Source organism: Podarcis pityusensis, assembly GCF_964106645.2.
Source record: "Podarcis pityusensis genome assembly, chromosome: 10".
Classification (NCBI taxonomy): Eukaryota; Metazoa; Chordata; class Lepidosauria; order Squamata; family Lacertidae; genus Podarcis; species Podarcis pityusensis.
This window is the reverse complement of record NC_138035.1, coordinates 6,583,562-6,608,586: the sequence shown is the minus strand read 5'-3', so window position 1 is coordinate 6,608,586 and position 25,025 is coordinate 6,583,562. Positions and strand designations below refer to the sequence as shown.

The following is a 25,025-nucleotide window of genomic DNA, read 5'->3' as shown; positions in this document are numbered from 1 at the left end:
CTCCAAAGTTCTCTGCGTCTGAAGGAAGGGGACGTGGGAAATGCGAGTCTGGGATAGCCTTTGTGTGTTTTAAAAAACGAATCTTCTACCTAGGCTCTATGCTGACATGTGGAAACCTTTTCTACCTCCTCTGTTTCGGATGGTGGCTGTCCTTGCTCTACGTCCTGGTCTCCGTCCTGATGTTCCTCACCATCCTGGGGGTACCCTACGGTGAGTTCAGGGGCCTTAGCATAAAATTGTAGAATTGGGACCTCAGGGTCATCTAGTCCAACCCCAGGAATCTCAGAGCATACGAAAAGCAGTTGCGGCTGCGCTCATGTTCAAGATCCAGTTTCGGGGGGAGGGAGGGACTGAAGAGGCAAAAGCAATGGATGAGTGGAAAATTCAGGACAGGTATGTTTGTAAGAACTCATTTGTCTAGTGGGGAAGCGTTTGGACTTTGGAACTACCTGCCAATTGATACAACGCAGGCACATATGTTGGATGTTGATGTCTGTTTTAACTGATTTGAATATTTTAACATTTTGGCCAATGATTGTACAGTGGTACCTCTCGTTGCGGACACGATCTGTTCTGGGGTGCCATTCGCACCCTGGAAAGTCCGCAACTAGAGCGGCGCTTCTGCGCAAGCGAGGAGAGCAACTGAGCGCTTCTGCACATGTGCAAAGCGCACAGAACGCTTCTGTGCGTGTGTGCAAGGCGAAATCCGGATTATACACTTCTGGGTTTGCCGTGTGCGCAAGGCGAAAAGACGCAACATGAACCTAACGCAACACAAGGCATGACTGTATTCTTTTATTCTTTTTCTAAACAGCTTCGAGGTTTTTTTTTTAATTTAAAAAATATCTATCAAGAAGTACATACATTTTATGAAATAGGTAATTTTTTAAAAAAGGAAATCTGCCCCAGAAAGCCAGAGCTAATGTGACTAGTAGCCTAATTTTTGCCTTAGTGGCTGGGAATAGTCAGGCTAACCTAATGCGATGTAGCTGATTTTTCTGTGAGGAAAAGCCTGAGACTTGCATGCACCACGCCCATTATCCCAGATGGGATCTTGCCAGTGGCGGCTAGTGGCTGTTGGGAGTCGTAGTATGGAAGGCAGAGCGCCCGGTCAGGGACAGATCTACTGTGAAACAAATCAAGCTGAACTGTCTGGTCGACCCAATTTGAATCGCAGAACTCAAATGGATTAATTTTGGGTGGTATGAATTCTGTCAATCCCGGAGTTTGAGATTGTCGGAATATTTTGTAAAATGTGCTTCGCTTAGTAGGTGTTTCAGCTGAAAGATTCTATCGACTGTGGTCTTTTCTCAGTTTCATTTCATCATTCTAGGATACATCCTGCATGTCTAGAACATTCCCCACATTTTCATCCCACCAACATAACTCAAAAACTATAAATCACAGGACGTTTTTATTCAACCCAGTGACTTCGGCACATGAGATAATTCAGTACAGTGGATGCTCAGGTTGCGAACATGATCCATGCGGGAGGCACGTTCGCAACCCGCAGCGCACGCGTGGGTTGCGATTCAGCGCTTCTGCGCATGCACAAAGCATGATTTAGCGCTTATGCGCATGCGCAAGCGCCAAAACCGGGAAGTAACCCTTTCCAGTACTTCCGGGTTTGGTGCCGTGTGCAACCCGAAATCGCACAACCCGAAGCGTCTGTAACCCAAGATATGACTGTACAGCCATTTTAATCAAAATCTGAGATGTAGTTGTTAATTTTCTGAAAAATAAACATGCTGATCCCTTGTGGGGCAACCCCAGTGAAGAAGGTCAAAGGGTTCCCCAGACCACATTGCTGGTTGAGAAGGGGGGGCGGGTCATGACCGTTGGAGCTCCAGGGACCCCCCCAAAACTTAGAATAATAGGCGGAGCCAGCAAATTCTGATTTTTGTCCCTGTCCTCTTCCTTGATGCATTCTGCAAGGGGCAACCCTGAGATTTAAGGAGAAGAGGAAGATGGCAACAAGAACCATCCCCTGGGCTGGTTTAAATTAAGAAGGAAAGTGGGGGGCACGGGGTTGCTGGCCGAAGGCAGAGGACCGAGGTTGGTGGGGGGCAGTGCCCCATTTGCCTAATGGATCTTGCCCCAGCCTACAGAAAGGGGTAGCTTCGGCTGGGGAGGGCGGGATATAAATAAAATTTATTATTATTTATTCTTATTCTTATTCTTATTCTTATTCTTATTCTTATTCTTATTCTTATTCTTATTCTTATTCTTATTTCTTTGCTCCGGGACCTCACCTGTCTTTCTCCCCTCTGCAGGTAAGCTGTGTTGGAAACTTGCGGGATATTTCCTCTGGCCGTTTGGGAAAGTCATTCAAAAGGTAGGAGACCCAAACGGAAGCTGGCAGCCGTCTGTCCAGGACACAGCCTGCAGCCGTTGATTTTTGCAGAACAGCGACTTCGGGCATTTTTGAGAGGTGCCGGCCAATAATGGCGGCTGAGGAAGCTGCGTGTCTTTAGGGCAGAGGTTGAGGGAAGAGGGGGGCCGTGGCTTGTGAGATGAAACCTGCCTGCTCCTCTGGGGTGGGGGGTGATTTCGGTCCTCGCCTTACGGTCACTTCTGGAAAGAATATGCAGGACGAAATGCAGCCGGCCTTTGAATAATAATAATAATTTATTATTTATACCCTGCCCATCTGGCTGAGTTCCCCAGCCACTCTGGGCGGCTTCCAATCAAGTGTTAAAAACAATACAGCATTAAATATTAAAAACTTCCCTAAACAGGGCTGCTTTCAGATGTCTTTTAAAGAGAAGATAGCTGCTTATTTCCTTCACATCTGAAGGGAGGGCGTTCCACAGGGCGGGTGCCACCACCGAGAAGGCCCTCTGTCTGGTTCCCTGTAACCTCACTTCTCGCAGGAAGGAAACCGCCAGAAGGCCCTCGGTTCTGGATCTCAGTGTCCGGGCAATATGATGGGGGTGGAGACGCTCCTTCAGGTATACAGGACCGAGGCCATTTGAAATGATGTTCACTTCTCCGAATTCTGTACTGCTGTTTAAAAAATTGCTTAGCCATGTGAAGATAGCAGTAGAAAAATACATGCGAGTGGAGGGGGGAGAGAATTGCTTACAAAAATACCGTATGTTCCGGCGTACAAGACGACTTTTTAGCCCTGGAAAATCACCCCAAAAGTCGGGGGTCGTCTTATACACCAGGAATACACATTGGGAAGTGAGCAGAGGTGCCCCTTCTGCTGTCGCTCCTCCTCCCTCCCCACAGAAGGGGACAGAAAATCCTTCCGAGCGCGGCGCTCGCCCGCCCGCCCACCAAACGCCTTGCCTTGGGCTGCTGCGATAGCAGAGGCAGCTGAGGGGTGCGCGATCTGCCCCTGGCGGCTCTCAAACTCTATAACTCTAAAACTCTAAAATTGAACAGCAAAAGTTGGGGGTCGTCTTATACTCCCAGTCACCTAATATGCCAGAATCTACGGTATGTTTATTAGAAGAAATGTGCAATGATAGCACATCTTTGTGAGGACTCTACCACCTCCAGCACAGACCACCTCGGATGCGGTTTTAAAACCTATACAGCTGTACCTTGGGAGTCAAACGGAATCCGTCCCGGAAGTCCGTTCGACTTCCAAAGGGTTCAGAAACCAAAACATGGCTTCCGATTGGCCGCAGGAAGCTCCTGCAGCCAATCGGAAGCCCCGTTGGACATTTGGCTTCCAAAACTACATTCAGAAACTGGAACACTCACTTCTGGGATTGCGGCATTTGGGAGCCAAAACGTTTGAGAACTAAGCTGTTGGAAAACAAAGATACGGCTGTGTTTAGTTTTGTTGTGCGTTGGCAAATCGCATTAAGTCTACAGTGGACGCTTGGGTTGCGAACGTGATCCATGTGGGATGCACGTTCGCAACCCACAGCAGTGCGTCTGCGCACACGTGGGTTGCGACCCGGCGCTTCTGCGCATGCACAACGCACAATTTAGTGCTTCTGCGCATGCGTGACCGCCAAAACCCAGAAGTAACCCATTCCGGTACTTCCAGGTTTTGGCGCATCCGTAACCCAAAAAAACACAACCTGAAGTGTCTGTAACCCGAGGTATGACTGTACAGTGGTACCTCGGGTTACATACGCTTCAGGTTACATACACTTCAGGTTACAGACTCCTCTAACCCAGAAATAGTGCTTCAGGTTAAGAACTTTGCTTCAGGATTAGAACAGAAATTGTGCTGCGGCGGCAGGAGGCCCCATTAGCTAAAGTGGTGCTTCAGGTTAAGAACAGTTTCAGGTTAAGTACGGACCTCTGGAACGAATTAAGTACTTAACCCAAGGTACCACTGTAATGTGAAAGGTGATTCATAATCTATTGTTGTTGTTGTTATTTTATTATTATAATATTTTCCCTAATGTATACATTTTTTGCAAACCGTTTCCCGCAGTAAAAATAATGTCTTGGGCTTTGATTTGGGAAGCACCCTTTCCCTCCCCTGACTTCTTTCTCAACTCCTGCATCTCGCAGACGAAAACTTACCACCGGAACTGCAACATGAAGTTCAGCAAATACGATGCCATTGCAGAAGTGAACGAGGTGAAGGAGACGACTCCCCTCGTCGCCCGCCAGGAGTCGGCTTGCGAGGATAGTGCAGCACACTGGGTAAGGTGGGGTGCTGCTTTCCTAGAATTGTAGAGTTCGAAGGGACCCCCCAAAGGCCATTTACTCCAGCCCCCTGGAATGCAGGAATCACAGCTCAAGAATCCTTAAAGGAGAGGGGGCAGACTCCCCCCCCCCACTGGAGGTTTTAAAACAGAGGTTGGAGAAAACGAGTGAGGTCCCAACTAAAAAAGAATGGCAACTGAAGCTGACGGAATATGCGCAGCTTGCAGACTTAACGTATAGAATAAGAGAACAAGAAAAAAACATAGGTTTAAAGAAGATTGGAAAACATTTGTTGAATATATGGGGGGAAATTGTTTAAAGTGGAGCCTCTGGATATGAATTTAATTTGTTCTGGAGGTCCATGCACACCCAGAAAATTTTTTAACCAGAGGCGCCGCTTTCGCGCATGTGCGTGGCACGATAAAGCGTTTCTGCGCATGCGTGAGTGGTGAAAGCCGGAAAAATACTTCTGGGTTTGCCACTTACGCAACCCAAAGTTTATATGACTCGAGAGTAACGTAACCTGAGGGTCTACTGTACATTTGAAAACGTTGGCAGCGTAAAGTTAAATTTAATAGTGTAAACAAGTTTGGATGGATGTAGTAATGGAATACAGTGGTACCTCGGGTTAAGAACTTAATTCATTCCAGAGGTCCGTTCTTAACCTGAAACTGTTCTTAACCTGAAGCACCACTTTAGCTAATGGGGCCTCCCACTGCCGCCATGCGATTTCTGTTCTCATCCTGAAGCAAAGTTATTAAACCAAGGTGCTATTTCTGGGTTAGCAGAGTCTGTTACCTGAAGCATCTGTAACCCGAGGTACCACTGTGCTGAATGGTTTAATTTACCTAAAATATGCAGGGATTTATGATATGTAAAATGAACCGTGGAAAGAGAAGACGGGAAGTCATTGATATTTTAAGGATGTTTAGGTGAGCATTCTAAATTGTAAAACAGAAAATTTAATAGAATTATATTTTAAAAAATAAAACAGAGGTTGGGTGCCCATCTGCCAAGGAGTCTTTAGCTGTGATTCCCGTCATGTGTGAGGGCTGGACTAGATGGCTCTTGGTGTCCCTTCCGCCTCTACAGTTTTGTGGTTCCACCCCTGTGTGTTTTTGATCTGCCGTGGGGAAGCTCTCCCCCCTGACTGATCCATCCCATTCCCCATTTCTCCCCCAGCGGCGTCCCAGCACCTACGTCTGGCTCCTTTTGGGCTACCCGCTCCTCTCTCTCGCCCACGGGCTGATCTGCTTCGTCTGCTGGCTCCTCGTCTTCATCATCCCCGTGGCCAAGATGAACGGCCGCACCATCACCAAGCTCCTCCTCCTGCCCCCGGAGCAGGTCCACGTCCAGCGGCTGCGGAAGGTAAAGGTGAAGGCGGGGCGGGGGCCGCGGAGGTTGCAGAGGGCCGGGCCCCCGTGGAGAAAGGCTTGTGGCTTTTTAGCCAAGCAAGCAAGAGACGGCACGGGGAGAATTATCCGAACAGATAAACAAAGATATTTCGTCACACAGTTCGTTGTTAGCCTGTGGAACTGCCTGCCACAGGAGACAGGGATGACCACCAGCTGGGATGGATATAAAAGAGGATCACAGATGAGGAGAGGGCAAAGCTTCTCGATCCCACTTGCAGGAAACCCCAGAAGGAGAGAGTTGCTCTCGCGCTCGGATCCTGTTCGCAGGTTTCCCTTCGGAGCATCGGGTCGTCCCCTGCGAGAACAGGGTGCTGGACTGTATGGGCTATTAGCCTGATCCAGCTGGCTTTTGTGTGTGTGTTGTAACACAGGTGGCGCTGTGGGTTAAACCACTGAGCCTAGGACTTGCCAATCGGAAGGTCGGCGGTTCGAATCCCTGCAACAGGGCGAGCTCCCATTGCTCAGTCCCTGCTCCTGTCACCTAGCAGTTTGAAAGGACGTCAAAGTGCAAGTAGATAAATAGGTACCGCTCCGGCGGGAAGGTAAACGGTGTTTCCATGCGCTGCTGTGGTTCGCCAGAAGCGGCTTAGTCATGCTGGCCACATGACCCGGAAGCTGTATGCCGGCTCCCTCGGCCAGTAAAGCGAAATGAGCGCCGCAACTCCAGAGTCGTCCGCAACTGGACCTCATGGTCAGGGGTCCCTTTATCTTTTTATGTTATAACATCCCAGGGCAAACACACGCAATTCACACAGTCCCTACCCCTGAACTGAAGCTTTAGCACAGGTGTCGGCAACGTTTTTGTGGCTTGGGCCGGTTCACGTTCCCGCAGACGCCGCTGTGGACCGGCGTGTGTGCGCACGCTATTTTCGACGCGGCGGAGGCGTGCGCAGCTTCTCATGGGCTTCAGGAGCATCCCGCAGCCAATGGGAAGCTGGCTAGTGTCGCAGAAGGCAGTCCCTGCTCTGCTCTGCCCTGGTTTAGCGCGGCGCACGGGAGCTGACTGAGCTGGCAGTGGGGGTCCATGCGCCGGTTAAACGACCACCGTGGGCCGCCTGTGGCCCATGGGCCTTAGGATGCTGACCCATTTTAGCAGCATTGTGCATTGACTGGCGTCAATTCTGTGTCCAGGGCAGCTGTCTGCCAGCTCCATCTGGTACGCAGGATGAAACCCTCCCTGCCCGCAGACTGTCTCTCCAGAGTGGTGCATGCTCTGGTTATCTCCCGCTTGGACTACTGCAATGCGCTCTACGTGGGGCTACCTTTGAAGGTGACCCGGAAACTACAATTAATCCAGAATGCGGCAGCTAGACTGGGGACTGGGAGCGGCCGCCAAGACCACATAACACCGGTCTTCAAAGACCTACACTGGCTCCCAGTACGTTTCTGAGCTCAATTCAAAGTGTTGCTGCTGACCTTTAAAGGCCTAAACGGCCTCGGCCCAGTATACCCGAAGGAGCGTCTCCACCCCCATCATTCAGCCCGGACACTGAGGTCCAGCTCTGAGGGCCTTCTGGCGGTTCCCTCCCTGCAAGAAGCCAAGTTACAGGGAACCAGGCAGAGGGCCTTCTTGGTGGTGGCGCCCGCCCTGTGGAGCGCCCTCCCACCAGATGTCAAAATGATAAACAACTACCTGACATTCAGAAGACATCTTAAGGCAGCCCTGTTCAGGGAAGTTTTTAATGTGTGACATTTTAGTGTATTTTTGGTCTCTGTGGAAGCCGCCCAGAGTGTCTGGGGAAACCCAGCCAGATGGGCGGGGTACAAATAATAAATTATTATTATTATTATTATTTTATTATTTATTATAACTGATGGTCCGCAGACAGAAGTTCCCCTCGATGCTGAAGTGCTCCTTTGCTGCTACCGGGCTGTGAACGCTTATTACTACAAATACGCCGTGGATGGGATCAATGTATTTGCCGTCAGTATCCTTTCGGTGTTGTTGCTTTGGGCTTTGCTTCCTTGGGAGTGGGGTTTGCGCGAGAGCTTTGGATCGGGGTCTCTCTTAGCAGAGTAGGATCTCTTGAATGCAGTGATGCCCCTCCTTGATTTATAAACCTCAACTACGTTGCATTAAAAAAATAAAAAATTGAGCAGACTGAATCGGTTAAGCAAAACAGATGGGTTTTCTGCGCAGTTGCTTCTGCAGATGTAGCGAGCGCTGAGGAGCAAAACCTGGACAGAGCTGAACACATCTACTTGTCCAATGTTGTAAAGACTGCGGAGAGAATAATTGGGTGCCCTCTTCCCACCTTGGATCAAATCTATGCTTCCAGGTGCCATAAGAAAGCTGCAGAGATAGCGCAGGATAGTGCCCACCCCGGAAATGATCTCCTTCAGCTCCTGCCTTCTGGAAGAAGCTCCAGGGTTATAAAGACCAGGACTAGCTGCCTGAGAAACAGTTTCTACCCAAATGCGATTTTGGTTTTAAACGCAGTGTAAAGTAGTCTCTATGGGAGTATATTATATTTAATTATGGGGTATCAGAGTTTTATGGGGCTAACCAGGCTGGGATAGCTGGGATAGCAGGCTTGTTGGTTTTTGAATGCCTGATGTAGATTTTTTCAATTTCGTTGTTCTATATGGGACAATGACAATAAAGATTATCATAGTGTATCAACCGTTCTGAAAAACCTCCTTGCCCATCTTTAAACAAAGAGGTTGCACACTCTGCACATGCTTAAGAGAACTCTTGACTTTGCAACGGGCCTCCAGAGGAGCCTTGGCTCAGATCAGGCCCCAGGTGCAGCCCCAACGTTTTGAAGTTTTAATGTCCTCCATAAGGCCTAGAAACCTGTTTTGGTAAAGCAGGAGCGTTGATAGGGAGAGCATCAAAACTCTGGCTCTGCTGTCTAATTCAACGCTTGCACACGGCAGCTCAGCCGGTCCTTGTATTCCTAGCACCTCCTTGGCTTCATCTTCCCAGGAGGAATAGTAATAATAATAATAATAATAATAATAATAATAATAATAATTTATTATTTGTACCTCGCCCATCTGGTTGGGTTTCCCTGCCACTCTGGGCGGCTGTTTCTCAGCGAAACCTCCTGCGCCGTTGATGCCACTCAAAAGAAAATACACACGTGTGTTTTTCCTTTCAATACCTCTTGTCAGATCTACTCCCTTTGGTTATTGTGACTCTAGTTCTGGGCTACGCAGATAAGCACAACCATTACACCAGCTCTGTGGTTAAGTTCACCTTGGCGCTGCTCTCCATCATGCCCCTCTCGTACTACATAGGCATGGCAATTGCCAGGTAAGAGGCGTTAAGAAAGAATTAACCATGAGATTTAGAATCATGGAATCATACAAGGTGTGACCGGAAAGTTCGGTGAACGGCCACAGAAATCGGTAAGCGGGAAACAAGTCGAACGTACAACCTTACAGGCCTTCAAATTAGGCCCCCTCTGATACAACGCACCGTTGACAACGTTTGTAGAACTGTTGGAAACTTCTGGAGAAGTCCTCTTTTCGTACGGCTTTCAGTTCCCTCGTCACAGTAGCTTGGACGTGTGAAATGCTGGGAAATCTGTGCCCTTTCAGTGCAGATTTCAGTTTTGGAAAAAGAAAGATATCCGGTGGGGCCAGATTGGGAGAATATGGAGGGTGGGACAACTCAATAACCTCAGTAACGATTTCACACGGAATATGCAATTCTTCCGCCATCATTCGGACAAACGCCGATCCCTCATCAATAACTCACAATCTCGTACAGTGGTGCCTCGCAAGACGAAAAGAATCCGTTCCGCGAGTCTCTTCGTCTTGCGGTTTTTTCGTCTTGCGAAGCAAGCCCATTAGCGGTTTAGTGGATTAGTGCTATTAGCGGCTTAGCGGGCTTAGCGGATCAGCTGATAAGCGTCTTAGTGGCTTAACAGATCAGCTGTTAAGCAGCTTAGCGGATCAGCTGTTAAGCGGCTTAGCGGCTTAGCAGATCAGCTGATAAGCGGCTTAGCGGCTTGGGAAAAGGGGGGGGAGGGAAAAAACCCCGCAGGAACTCGCAAGACATTTTCGTCTTGCGAAGCAAGCCCATAGGAAATTCGTTTTGCGAAGCACCTCCAAAACGGAAAACCCTTTCGTCTAGCGGGTTTTCCGTCTTGCGAGGCATTCGTCTTGCGGGGCACCACTGTATCGACATTTGCTGCCGTTCTGCTCGCTGACGGTTTGCCAAACTGAGGGTAATCTTTGATGGTTTGCCGCCTTTCACAAAACTGCTTCAACCACTCACACACTTTCAGCTTCATCTCTGTACACAATTGTGAGCATTTTGGGTGGCACTGTGGGTTAAACCACAGAGCCTAGGGCTTGCTGATCAGAAGGTCAGCGGTTTGAATCTCTCCCACAGGTTGAGCTCTCATTGCTCAGTCCCTGCTCCTGCCCACCTAGCAGTTTGAAAGCACGTCAAAGTGCAAGTGTATGAATAGGTACCACTCTGGCGGGAAGGTAAACGGCGTTTCCGTGCGCTGCTCTGGTTCGCCAGAAGCGGCTTAGTCATGCTGGCCACATGACCCGGAAGCTGTACGCCGGCTCCCTCGGCCAGTAAAGCGAGATGAGCGCCGCAACCCCAGAGTCGGCCACGACTGGACCTAACGGTCAGGGGTCCCTTTACCTTTAATGCCAATTGTGTGTTCGAATATTTCTCGCTGTCCGATTTCTGTGACCATTCACTGAACTTTCCAGTCACACCTTGTAGAATGGCTGAGTTGTGAGGGACCCCAAGGCAATTCTGATGATGCTAAGTGCCAGCGACTTCACCTCGTGGACCTTCTCTGTTTCTCCTGCAGCATCTCAGCCCAGAGCAACTTTGCGGTGGGGGCCGTGGTCAACGCCACATTCGGCTCCATCACGGAGCTCACTTTCTACATCACGGCCCTCATCAAAGGCGCCCGAGAGAAGAACAAGTGCTACGAGGAAATCGTCAAGTCCGCCTTGACGGGGACCCTGCTGGGCTGTGTCCTTTTCATCCCGGTGAGTCCTGCCCTCGAGTGGCCATACAAACACTCTAAATAAATAACTACCTGACTTTTAGAAAACATCTGAAGGCAGCCCTGTTTAGGGGAGTTTTTAATGTTTGATGTATTTATTGTGTTTTGAATGTTCTATTGGGAGCCACCCAGAGTAGCTGGGGAAGCCCAGCCAGATGGGCGGGGTATAAATAAAAAATAAATAAATAAATATTATTATTATTAATAACAATATATTTATTTATTATCTTCCTTCTGGGAATTTGTGGCTTCTCTGTCCCTCCACGCTTCCCAATCCCCTCGTATCTGTCAGGACTGTTCCTTCCGGCCTGAAATTCTGCGACCGAATTCTGCAAGCGGAACAGGGGAGCTTTTGGCCGCGTTTGGAAGGGATTTGTTTTTACTTTATCGGTTTCGTAACGTTTACATGTCGCTTTGATTTAATTGATTAATTGGTGAATTTACTGGACTCCTCCTCTCGCCGCGTTAGCTTGGGGAAGGCTGTGCTAGAATAAGGGCTCCCCTTTTCTGCGTGCTGAATGGAGTCCCCAGCCTGGTTCCACAGTGGTCCCGTCCCCGACCTCGTGACACGTTATTCCCTGATCATAACGGATCTGCAAAACAACAACAGACTTGCGGCGAAGTCGCACAATGAGAAACCGGAGGGGAGGTGCTGCAATGTGCTCTACACGGGGCTTCCCTTGTGCTTGATCCAGAGGCTGCATTGAGTGCAGAATGCTGCAACACGATTGCTGACAGTAATGAGGCCTTCCCGGCGTATGACACCTCTGCTCAGAGATCAAAGAAGTAACTTACAGGGTCCCATGGGGGGGGGGGTCAAACTGGGCCCGGACCAAAGGCTAGGTGGAACAGCTCCGTCTTGCAGGCCCTGCGGAAAGCTGTCAAGTCCCGCAGGGCCCTAGTCTCCTGCGAAAGAGCGTTCCACCAGGCTGGGGCCAAAGCAGAAAAGGCCTTGGCCCTGGTTGAGGCCAGTCTAACCTCCTTGAGGCCCAGGACCTCCAAGATATTATTATTTGCGGACCGTAAGGTCCTCCGCGGGGCATACCAGGATGTCTTAAACATTCTTTTCATTTCACTGTATTTTTAAAAATATATCTTTATTAATTTAGAATAAATACATTTGTGAAAAACAGACGTACATACAAGTAAACAAACATACAATCAAACAAACAAATAACAGAAAAATCAAACAAACCACCACACTATAAGATATAAGAAGATTAATATAATTTTCATCATATATACTCCTGGCATTGAACACAATTATAAAATTTATAGAACAGAAATTTAAAACTGACTTATCTCACTGTACTTTGTCTATCCATTACTTTATACCGCACAGTTACATATTTCTTATATAATTTCTTTTTCCCTCCCTACAAACTTACATTTATACAATACAGTGATCAGTCTAATTCTGCCAAGATGTTTCCTTTCATTCCATAGTTTTCTAAATATTCTTTAAAGATTCTCCAATTCTCATAGACTGTTTGTTTTGGTTGGCCTCTTGCTCTTCCTGTCGCTTTCGCTAGATGCAGATATTCTACCATTAGGATTTGCCAATCTTCCGTGTTGGGTATTGTTGATGTTTTTCCAATTTCTTGCTACTAAAATTCTGGCCGCTGTTATTCCATGAACAATGTTCTTTTCGATTTCCCTATTTCTTTTGGCGAAATGCTTAATAAAAATATAAATTATCTTTTCATTTCATTGTAAATTACCCCCCAATAACTTTTAGTTATTTTGCAACCCCGCCATTCTTCTTTTGCTGGTATCTTGTCGTCCTTCCATCTTTGGGCTAGTAACATCCTAGCTGCCGTTGTGGCATACATAAATAGTTTTTTACATCCTTTTGGCAAGTCTTGACCTGTAATACCTAACAGAAATAATAATAATAATTTTATTATTTTGGTTACAGACCAGTTCCAGCTCAAATACAGTATCAGGGAAGTCATAAAACACGATAAGGATACATTTTAATTTACAATTGGGTATAACAGGGACAATACAGATATAGCAGCAGTTAAAAATATATAATTTAAATCACTAAAATACAACCTGAAATTGTCATTCAAGGCCTGAGGGAACAAGCTGTGCTACCATATAGCTGTCAACGTTTCCCTTTTTGAAAGGGAAATTCCCTTATTCCGAATAGGATTCCTCACAAGAAAAGGGAAAAGTTGACAGCTATGATAATGATTAAGTTTTATGGCAGTTGCACAGAATTTGGCCAACCTAATAGAAAAGCTTCTGGTCTTTTAACAAAAGATGTCTTAAACATTCTTTTCATTTCATTGTAAATCGTTCCCCAATAACTTTCAGTTATTTTGCAATCCTGCCACTAATAATAATAATAAATAATAATAAATAATACCCCGCCCATCTGGCTGGGCTTCCCCAGCCACTCTGGGCGGCTTCCAACAAAATATTAAAATACAGTCATGCATGAAACAATAAAAGCTTCCCTAAACAGGTCCTCCTTCTCTTTGCATTTCCAACACTTATTGGAGCTTGTCCTATCCATTTTTGCCATTTTTTCAGGGGTAATGTACCATCTCTCAGGGGTGGGCAGTGTTAAGTTGTGGGTGACCATATCAGACAACACAGCAATTCTTCAAACAGCTCTTGTTTATTCACAGGCCAGGACAGAACTGAACTGAAGGGTTCAGTCAGCCTGCTTATATAGAGCTCCACTACAACGCAACAGTAACAACTTTCTGTAACTATCCAATCACTGAACGTCACTTTCAATCCCTTATTTGCATAACTATCTACAGCATCCCCCTGCTGGCCCAGGGTGAGAACTTCAGTACAGTGGTGCCTCGCAAGACGAAAAGAATCAGTTCCGCGAGTCTCTTCGTCTTGCGGTTTTTTCGTCTTGCGAAGCAAGCCCATTAGCAGATTAGCGGATTAGCGCTATTAGCGGCTTAGCGGGCTTAGCGGATCAGCTGATAAGCGGCTTAGCGGATCAGCTGATAGGCGGCTTAGTGATCAGCTGTTTAGCGGCTTAGCGGATCAGCTGATAAGCGGCTTAGCGGCTTGGGGAAAAGGGGGGGGGAAGGAAAAAAACCCCGCAGGAACTCGCAAGACATTTTCGTCTTGCAAAGCAAGCCCATAGGAAATTCGTTTTGCGAAGCACCTCCAAAACGGAAAACCCTTTCGTCTAGCGGGTTTTCCGTCTTGCGAGGCATTCGTCTTGCGGGGCACCACTGTACATAACAGGCAGTTTGGAGAATTCTGAGCTAGGTCTTCCTGCTTCCTCGCTGCCTCTTCCAAAGCCAGGCTGGCGGACGCAGGGATGGAGCCACTATCCTTCTCTCTCTTTCTCCTTCTAGGGGCTGTGCATGGTGATTGGCGGCATTCGGCACCAAGAGCAGAGATTCAACAGCCGGTCAGCCGGGGTCAGCTCTGCCCTCCTCTTCCTCTCTGTGGGAGGTAAGTTGCAGAGGTAGGTAGGAGGGAGCTATTGAGAGATAGCCTTATCCAACTTGCAATCATTTATTGCGTTTGACTAGAAGCCACTACAGATTAGTTTTTACAGATCCAGCAAGTCAATTAAAACCTAATGAAAGAAAACCAGAGACGCGCACCCGTTTACAATGAGTCAAAATAATGAATCGCCTACAAAGTTTGCGGCATTGTCTTTTATATAGCTTTTATTTATTTAGTGTATTTAGCAAATGGGGCCGTTTTTTATTTTTATACACACACCCCCACACTAATTTTTTAACATATCATTTCCAACAGTCATTTAACATATTTTCTTATCTTATACAATGTTTTGGACTTCCATCAACCGCATATGAAGATTTTTCAGTCTTTATCACTTAGTCTACATTTCTTATTTTCTCTATTACTTTTAATTGTCCTTAACTAATAACTCTCTTCATTGTCTTCATTGCAATATTTCGCATAATCCTCCTTACAAAACTTCTCGCAGTCCTACTAGCGTAATCTGTTTATTACAATTGCTTTTCAAATAATTCAAATATTTACTCCAGTCCTCTAAGAATCTCCGGTCCTGCAGGTTTCGAATCCTTCCTGTCATCTTATCTAATTCTATATAGTCCATTAATTTCATTTGCTGTTTTGTATGTGACAAGCAGGTCGGCAGTCAGATAATAGCCAACGTATTTTCACTTCAGGGTTCTGACAGCATCTGTTCCAAAAAATCTCTTTCTGGGGTTTTGATAGAGCTTATTATAGAGCATAGGGACGTGGGTGGCACTATGGGTTAAACCACAGAGCCTAGGGCTTGCCCATCAGAAGGTCGGCGGTTCGAATCCCTGCGACAGGGTGAGCTCCCGTTGCTCGGTCCCTGCTCCTGCCAACCTAGCAGTTCAAAAGCACGTCAAAGTGCAAGTAGATAAATAGGTACCGCTCCAGCGGGAAGGTAAACAGCATTTCCGTGCGCTGCTCTGGTTCGCCAGAAGTGGCTTAGTCATTCTGGCCACATGACCCGGAAGCTGTCTGCGGATAAACGCCAGCTCCCTTGGCCTATAGAGCGAGATGAGCGTGCAACCCCAGAGTCGGTCACGACTGGACCTAATGGTCAGGGGTCCCTTTACCTTTACCTTTATAATAGAGCATATCACAGGGGAGATCTTCTACCTCACCTACAAATACATAGTCTTAAATGCCTTGGAACATTTCTGTATCTTCCGTCTAAGACTGATGTAGGGATTGTTTGAAAACGGAGAGCAGTTCTCAGGGAGGCAAAGGGCAGTGACAGCAAATTTTGTGCTCCTGGTATGACTAGATTTCAGTAAATAGTACCAATAGAAGAATTTTGACATATGGATTAGAGATAAATCATCCTTGTTATCCTGTTTATAAATCCAACCCCTGAGCAGTCTTGTAACACCAGGGAATACAAAAATATCTGTTGTCATGTTTTTTGAGGCTAGCAGGTCTAACTGTCAGGAGTTCAGCCTACTCTCAAGTAGGACCCTGGCAGAGACACATGCCCAACTGGCATGTTTCCTCCCTCCTGGTCTTTCGTTTGGGAGCTTCAAAAGCTTTCTTCTGCCCGAACATCACAGCGACCAATTCCAACTGACACCGGCACACTTAGGGATCCGCAGAGTTTGCGCATCATGAGCGTAACAGACCTCAGCAACTCAGCACTTTGGCTAATCTACTTTATTTACATATAAACACACACGGAGCACTGCAACATGGCTCCCTCTCTCTCCACCATCAGACAGCAAAGAGAAAGAAGAAAGGACAATAGTCCCGCTTCATGGAACACAGTAACACAAACATCCTGTCTCCGTCACTTCCCACTCTGTGGAGTCAAAACATACACCGTCATGTGATAGACAAAAATTCCATGACTGCAATCATGGAGCAGGAATTCTAACATCCTCCCCCAATTCATGATATGTCTTGCAGACATCAGTGTAACTGCAACAACCATACAGATGTCATACAGTATACAGTATACGCCTGTTCCGCCCTTGGAACTACCTGCAACCAGATTGGCCTTGGGCCTCACCATCCTGCCCTTCTGACTAGTCTTGGCGTCATAACCCTTCTAACACTAACTTGGCCCAACTCAAGCTTCTTCCTTGAACAGAGTCTAGGCAAGTGGTCCTCTGGCCTATCCAGGACAGAAAAGCAGCCAGAATTGCCTTAACCCTCCACAATAAGGCTGAACATCCATATTAAAATGTGCTATAAAATGATCCCGTTAAAACAACACAGTAGAGTGATACCTTGGTTCTCAAACGTCTTGGTACTCAAACAACTTGGAACCCAAACACTGCAAACCCGGTTTGCAAACTTTCTTTGGAAGCTGAACATGCTCCGTTTTGAGTGTTACGCTGAGGTCTGTATGTTTTTGCTATTTATTTTGCGCTTTTGTTTTCGCAGCCCTTTTCGTTTTGTTTTTGCGACTGTGTGGAACCCAGTTCAGCTCCTGACGGATTGATTGTGTGTGTGACTGCAGTACACTGTTTATTGCTTTCCTTTTATGGATCAACTGTCTCGTTAGATAGTAAAATTCATGTTAAACTGCTGTTTTAGGGATTGGTTTTTTAAAAAAATCTGGAACGGATTAATCCGTTTTGCATGACTTTCTGTGGGAAAGCGCGCCTCGGTTTTGCAACGCTTTGGTTACGGAACAGACTTCTGGAACGGATTAAGTTTGAGAACTGAGGTACCCCTGCAATGAAAATGGGGAACTCGGCTCAGGGGGGAAGATGTGGGCTGGACGGATCCTGGGAGGCGATGGGGCTGATCTTCTCTCGCTCTCCTTTCCCCCCAGGTGTGTTCGCTCCAACCCTCTTCTCCAAAGTCTACGGGAGGCTGGTCTGCGGGGAATGCCAGAACGTCACCCAAGAGCCACCAGGGCACTACATCTGCCAGAGCTGCTACTTTGACTTGGTGAGCAGCAGCTTCTGGGCCCCACATGGGGCTGGGATTTCACCAACCAGTCCCAGCCGCGTTGGCTATGTTGTTGTGGTTTAGTCATTTAGTCGTGTCCGACTCTTCGTGACCCCCTGGACCAGAGCACGCCAGGCACTCCTGTCTTCCACTGCCTCCTGCAGTTTGGTCAAACTCATGCTGGTAGCTTCGAGAACAGTGTCCCACCATCTTGTCCTCTGTCGTCCCCTTCTCCTTGTGCCCTCCATCTTTCCCAGCATCAGGGTCTTTTCCAGGGAGTCTTCTCTTCTCATGAGGTGGCCAAAGTCTTGGAGCCTCAGCTTCAGAATCTGTCCTTCCAGTGAGCACTCAGGGCTAATTTCCTTCAGAATGGAGAGGTTGGATCTTCTTGCAGCACATGGGACTCTCAAGAGTCTCCTCCAGCCACCAGAATTCAAAAGCATCCATTCTTTGGTTGATCAGCCTTCTTTCTGGTCCAGCTCTCACTTCCATACATCGCTACTGGGAAAACCAGAGCTTTAACTATACGGACCTTTGTCAGCAAGGTGATGTCTCTGCTTTTTAAGATGCTGTCTAGGTTTGTCATTGCTCTTCTCCCAAGAAGCAGGCGTCTTTTAATTTCGTGACTGCTGTCATCATCTGCAGTGATCATGGAACCCAAGAAGCAGGCGTCTTTTAATTTCGTGACTGCTGTCATCATCTGCAGTGATCATGGAACCCAAGAAAGTAAAATCTTTCACTGCCTCCATTTCTTCCCCTTCTATTTGCCAGGAGGTGATGGGACCAGTGGCCATGATCATAAATCAGGCATAATCTCTTTGCTGCTCTGCAGTGGATCTCAGCCCCAAAAACCAGCCCAGATGCATTCTGAGTTGCTGGTTTCTTCACACACCGCAGGGGATTTTGGCTTCTTAAGGTTCCAAGTTGTTGGCGATTACCGTATTTTTTGCTCTATAAGACTCACTTTTTCCCTCCTAAAAAGTAAGGGGAAATGTGTGTGCGTCTTATGGACCGAATGCAGGCTGCGCAGCTATCCCAGAAGCCAGAACAGCGAGAGGGATTGCTGCTTTCACTGCGTAGTGATCCCTCTTGCTGTTCTGGCTTCTGAGATTCAGAATATTTTTTTTCTTGTTTTCCTCCTCCAAAAACTAGGTGCGTCTTGTGGTCTGGTGCGTCTTATAGAGCGAAAAATACGGTAAATTTCTATACCGCTTAAAGCCAAAATACAGTCATACCTTGGGTTACAGCCACTTCAGGTTGCATTTTTTTGGGTTATGGCCCCGCTGAAACCTGGAAGTACCGGAACGGGTTGCTTCCAGGTTTCGGCGGTCGCGCATGCGCAGAAGCGCTAAATCGCGCTTTGCACATGCGCAGAAGCGCTGAATTGCAACCCGCATGTGAGCAGACGGGCCGCTGCGGTTTGCGAACGTGCATCCCACACGGATCACATCCGCAACCCGAGCGTCCGCTGTAACTCACTGAGCTGTTTACCAAGTATAAAAACAGTTGCTTTTATTATCAATTAACATTTCATATTGCCCTTCATGAAGAGACCTCGGGGCAGATTACAGCTTAAATCGCAAAGCAGGTAACATAAGAGCAAAAAGGGGGCAGGGAAAAAATTGCTCAGGGGTCATAATGTAAATACCCCTAATTAAATTATTATTATTATTTATTAAAATTATTAGTTGCTCTCTTTTTTTTTTGCAATGGCAACTCAAAGCAGCTTCGCGACTTACAATAAAAGAACAACATATATTGAAACAACCCATCTGCTCTAAAAGGTTGTAGATGGTTCAATCAGCCTTGTTAAAGAGAAAGTTTAAATGAAGGCATCGGACAAGCATCCACAAACAGGGAGCTGATGCAGAAAAGGCCCCGTCCTCGTTTTGCCACCATCTGGATGTCCCACGAAGATGATCTCAGGGTCTGGTGCTATACCAGCTGCACTGGCTCCCGGTGGAGTACAGGGTCAGGATTAAGGTGCTGGTTTTGACCTTTAAAGCCCTATGCGGCCTGGGACCCTCGTACCTACGGGACCGCCCCTCCTGGTATGTCCCGCAGAGGACCTTAAGGTCCACAAATGACAACATTTTGGAGGTCCCAAGTCGCAAGGGGGTTAGATTGGCCTCAACCAGGGCCAGGGCCTTTTCAGCACTGGCCCCAACTTGGTGGAACGCTCTGTCCCAAGAGACTAGGGCCCTGTGGGACTTGACATCTTTCCGCAGGGCCTGCAAGACAGAGCTGTTCTGCCTGGCCTTTGGTTTGGACTCAGTCTGACCCTTATGTTTCCCTCCCCTTATGATCTATGGGCTACTTTAAAAATGAGGCTGCATTTAAAATTGCATTTTAACCTGTATTTTAAATTGGTTCCTGCCCCCCCCCCTTATGTTTTTACTGTAATTTTACTGGTGTTAGCCGCCCTGAGCCCGGCTCTGGCCAGGGAGGGTGGGGGTATAAATAATAATAATAATAATAATAATTATTATTATTATTATTATTATTTTCAGTTCATATGGGGAGAGGCTTTCCTTGAGGGCTGCGGTCTTAAAACTTTATAGGTCAAACCCAGCTCTTTGAATTGGATCCAGAAACTACCGTATTTTTCGCTCCATAAGGCGCACCGGACCATAGAGCGTACCTAGTTTTTTTTTTGGGGGGGGGGAATAAAGAAAAATAAAGAAAAAAAAGACAGCCCACTGGCTGTCTTGGCTTCCTCTTTAGCCACGCACAACCTCTCCAGCCGGGAGAGGCTGTGCACGGCTTTGTTTTTAGCCGTGGGGTTGGGGCGGGGGAAGCCCGAACAGGTCCGGGAGCGGAGGCAAGGTTGCACAGCCCTGCCGCTGCTCCCGGAGCTTGCGGGCTGGGGGAGCGCTCCAAAGGTTTGCGGATAGCTGCCTGAAGCCCGGGGAGCGCAGCAAGAGATGGCACTGCACTCCCTGGGCTTCAGGCTGCAAGCTGCAATCCGCAAGCCTTTGGAGCCCGGCGGGAACTCCCGCTGCACTCCGAAGGTGTGCGGATAGCTTTCTGAAGCCTGGAGAGGGAGAGGGGTCAGTGCGCACCGACCCCTCTCACTCTCCAGGCTTCAGCGAAAGCCTGTATTCGCTCCATAGGACGCACACACATTTCCCCTTCATTTTTGGAGGGGAAAAAGTGCGTCCTATAGAGCGAAAACTACGGTAATCGGCAGCCTGTTGAGCCAGGATTGGTCTTATGTGCTAAAGACAGTCTTGCCTCGGTGAGCAAACTGGCTGCCGAATTCTGCACCGGCCGAAGTTTCCGAACCATCTTCAAAGGCAGCCCCACGAATAACAATATTTGCAAATGGATAACTTCTGGCACTGCAAGGTCTGATAATTCTATTATCTCTTGGTAGATGGAGAACAATGGAACCCTTTACTACAGCCATGTTGAGTAAGTACCTAATCATTCATCCTTTTTATTTGCTTGTCCTGTTTAACTGCTTCTGGTCATGGGAAACCTCGCTGGCTGGAGCTGTTGTGAGCCACAAAATTCCATTCCGTCATGTGCCAGAGGCGCATAACATGCTCTCTGTCTTCCTCATCCTTGACTGTGGCAGATCGATTTTTCTAACGCAGCCCCATGCATGAGTCGTTCATCATCTGATCGGATCACCAGTTCCCTGGTAGCTTCTGAAAATAATAATAATAATAAAAAACTCTGCACAAGGCTTGAGGAAGTGACTCCTGCGACTCAATGGAGCTTCTCAAAGAAACCTGTTTATTGAGCGTTTATCCAGATTTGCATGCACAAAGCTTACGGGGAGGTTAGATGGTATCTGGGCTTTAATGAGCTTTTGCTCTGATTTGTTTGTGGGGAGATTGAGTGATGATGAGCATTCATTCGCATTTGATTTTTCTCATTAATCAGTGGTTCGTTCCACTTTTCGTTGCACTTCCTCATAATATTCCTAACAAGTCCGCTTCTTTTCTTTCGTTTTTTTCACTAGCACAGCAGAGCCCTCTGTTCCGTGTTAATTTTTATTTACATGAAGAATTTCAAAACCATTTGGCAGAGAATGTCACGGCCATTTGCTATAGAACAGGCATAGGCAAACTGGGCCCTCCAGATGTTTTGGGACTACAGCTCCCATCATCCCTGACCACTGGTCCTGTTAGCTAGGGATGATGGGAGTTGTAGTCCCAAAACATCTGGAGAGCCCAGCTTGCCTATGCCTGCTATAGAAGCATTAAAGCCAAATGTATAAAATCACGAAATCCAGAAGACTCAGCACGGAACCAAATGAATTCCCTGTAGACACCTGAAAGGCTTTGAAATGGCGCAAACTTAAATTTCCCAGTTTGCAGCTGAATTCCTCCCATAAAATAATGACTGCCTAGAACCATAGAATTGTAAGGGGCCCCCTTGCTGTGCAGGAATCTCAACATGCGGTCCCCCATCCCATTTGAAACCAAAGTGGACCCTGCTTAGCTCTGCAAATGTCCTAGCAGTTTTATTGCTGCACTACCAGGAAGATAGGGGACGTGGGTGGCGCTGTGGGTTAAACCACAGAGCCTAGGACTTGCTGATCAGAAGGTCGGCGGTTCGAATCCCCACGACGGGGTGAGCTCCCGCTGCTCGGTCCCAGCTCCTGCCCACCTAGCAGTTCGAAAGCACATCATAGTGCAAGTAGATAAATAGGTACCACTCTGGCGGGAAGGTAAACGGCGTTTCCGTGCGCTGCTCTGGTTCGCCAGAAGCGGCTTAGTCATGCTGGCCACATGACCTGGAAGCTGTACGCGGGCTCCCTCGGCCAGTAAAGCGAGATGAGCGCCGCAACCCCAGAGTCGGCCACAACTGGACCTAATGGTCAGGGCTCCCTTTACCTTTACTTTACCGGGAAGATAGAAGCACCTGGCCTATCTTAACTTGGTATATATCAGCTTCCCTTTTTAAAAAAAATATTTTTTATTAATTTTCCATTTAAACGTATATAATCACATCATTATTATCCACTTTACCTCTTTTGGCTCTTTAGATTCTGTCGACTGCCTTCCCTCCCACCTCCTGGTTTCAACAGTAACCTTTTTATCACAGCATTTTATATATTTCCCCATTCTAATATAACTCGTTACAAAATACCTCAAAGTTTAAATAAATGTAGAAAGGTAAAAAAATTCTCATAACAAGTCTTCGGATAACCCTACTGGTGTTGTTAATTGCTTACAACGGTCTTTCAGATATTGTATAAATGTACTCCAGTCTTTTTTGGAATATTGATCGTGCTGGTTTGGGATTTTTCCCGTCAGTTTCGCCAGTTCCGCAAAGTCCATCATCTTCATCTGCCACTCTTCTTTCGTTGAAACAAAATAAAAATAAAAATTCCTTCCAGTAGCACCTGTTCTTTCGTTGGTACTTCTTGTTGCTTCCATTTTGGGGCTAAGAGGATTCTTGCTGCTGTTGTTGCGTACATGAACAGTCTTTTATCTTCCCTTCACCTACTATACCCAGTAAAAAGTCTTCTGGTTTTTTTAACAAAAGTGTTTTTAAACGTTGTCTTTAACGCATTATATATCATTTCCCAGAAAGCCTTTACCATTTTACAGGTCCACCACATAAAATATACCTTCCTTTTCTTTATATTTCCAACACTTGTTAGATCTTGTGTTACACATTTCAGCAAGTTTTGATGGTGTAAAATACCATCTATACATCATTTTCATCCCATTTTCTTTAAGTGCACTGCATGCATAGATCAGCTTCTCTGCGCTCATCTCTGCCTCTTAAGGTTTGGTCCTGGGGCTGCCCTGGCATGTGGGCCAGGCGTAAAGGCTAAAAACACCCCCCTGCATATTTTAACCCTTTGTGTGCGGCAGGCCCCTTGTGTATACAGTGTCCCTGTTGCTCCCTGCGGCATACATCATCGGCCTCCTCTTCACCCTGAAGACTCACTCGCACATCTACGACATCCATGTCAGCGACTGCCACAGTAAGTACCTTCCTGAGCTTTGCTTTTGTCAGGTGGGGAATAATTTATTATTTATACCCCACCCGTCTGGCTGGGTTTCCCCAGCCACTCTGGGCGGCTTCCAGCAAAATGTTAAAATACAATAATTCATCAGATATTAAAAGCTTCCCTAAAAAGGGCAGCCTTCAGATGTCTTCTAAAAGTCAGATAGTTGTTTATTTCCTTGACATCTGGTGGGAGGGCATTCCACAGGGCAGGTGCCACCACCGAGAAGGCCCTCTGCCTGGTTCCCTGTAACTTCGCTTCTCGCAGGGAGGGAACTGCCAGAAGGCCCTCGGAGCTGGACCTCAGTGTCGGGGCAGAACGATGGGGGTGGAGACGCTCCTTCTGGGCCGAGGCCATTTAGGGCTTGAAAGGTCAACACCAACACTTTGAATTGTGCTCAGAAATGTAAAGGTAAAGGGACCCCTGACCATTAGGTCCAGTCGTGGCTGACTCTGGGGTTGCAGCGCACATCTTGCTTTATTGGCCGAGGGAGCCGGCGTACAGCTTCTGGGTCATGTGGCCAGCATGACTAAGCCTCTTCTGGCGAACCAGAGCAGCGCACGGAAACGCCGTTTACCTTCCCGCCAGAGTGGTACCTATTTATCTACTTGCACTGTGATGTGCTTTCGAACTGCTAGGTTGGCAGGAGCAGGAACCGAGCAGCGGGAGCTCACCCTGTCGCGAGGATTCAAACCGCCGACCTTCTGATCGGCAAGTCCTAGTCTCTGTGGTTTAACCCACAGCGCCACCCACGTCCCTGCTCCGAAACATACTGGGAGCTAATGTAGGTCTTTCAGGACCACGGTTATATGGTCTGGCTAGTCACCAGTCTAGCGGCCGCATTCCGGATTAATTGCAGTTTCTGAGTCACCTTCAAAGGTAGCCCCACGGAGAGCGCGTTGCAGTAGGAAGTTGGCCTCTCTTAATGCCTTGAGGCGGGTTGTGCGCCACCATGTTGAAGTCCCAGAGCGCTGTATACAATTTCTCACAGAGCAGAGTTAATCTGCGAAACTCGCTGCAGCAGGAAGCAGGGATGGCCCGTCTTGAAAAAGATTAGACAAAACCGTGGCAAAAGCTTTCCTTAGGTGGTCTTTTAGAAGCGGGTCGGATGCCAGGCAAGACTTCCTTCTCCCAGGCCTTTGGCCAATTAAACAATCTACAGTGGTACCTCAGGTTAAGAACTTAATTCGTTCCAGAGGTCCGTTCTTAACCAGAAACGGTTCTTAACCTGAAGTGTGCTTCTGCTAATGGGGCCTCCTGCCGCCGCCGTGCGATTTCTGTTCTTATCCTGGGACAAAGTTCTTAACCTGGAGCAACCACTTCCTGGTTAGCGGAGTTTGTAACCCGAAGCGTCTGTAACCTGAGGTACCACTGTATAGGCTATTAAACTGAATTGGGTGGTGGTGTATTTTTTTCCGTTTGTTACTATGCTCTCTCTCTCTCTCTGTGTGTGTGTGTGTGTGTGTGTGGTAAAGGTTAAGGTTAATAGCGACGCATGTGGCGCTGTGGTCTAAACCACTGAGCCTCTTGGGCTTGCTGATCAGAAGGTTGGCGGTCCGAATCCCTGCGACAGGGTGAGTTCCCGTTGCTCGGTCCCTGCTCCCGCCAACCTAGCAGTTTGAAAGCACACCAGTGCAAGTAGAT

The 25,025-nt window shown here is 47.4% G+C and overlaps 1 protein-coding gene across 1 annotated transcript in view; it reads left to right on the top strand.

Moving 5' to 3' along the window:
- LOC308486231 (uncharacterized protein) overlaps positions 1-25,025 on the top strand; it is a 53,244-nt gene that overhangs the window by 19,249 nt on the left and 8,970 nt on the right. Inside the window, exons 5-15 of the mRNA XM_081022792.1 lie at positions 94-210; positions 2,274-2,335; positions 4,483-4,617; positions 5,803-5,988; positions 7,861-7,963; positions 9,153-9,294; positions 10,820-11,003; positions 14,356-14,455; positions 17,289-17,407; positions 20,784-20,821; positions 23,245-23,357. Of these exons, the coding sequence (XP_080878918.1) occupies positions 94-210; positions 2,274-2,335; positions 4,483-4,617; positions 5,803-5,988; positions 7,861-7,963; positions 9,153-9,294; positions 10,820-11,003; positions 14,356-14,455; positions 17,289-17,407; positions 20,784-20,821; positions 23,245-23,357 (1,299 nt within the window). The remainder of the gene's footprint in view (positions 1-93; positions 211-2,273; positions 2,336-4,482; positions 4,618-5,802; positions 5,989-7,860; positions 7,964-9,152; positions 9,295-10,819; positions 11,004-14,355; positions 14,456-17,288; positions 17,408-20,783; positions 20,822-23,244; positions 23,358-25,025) is intronic.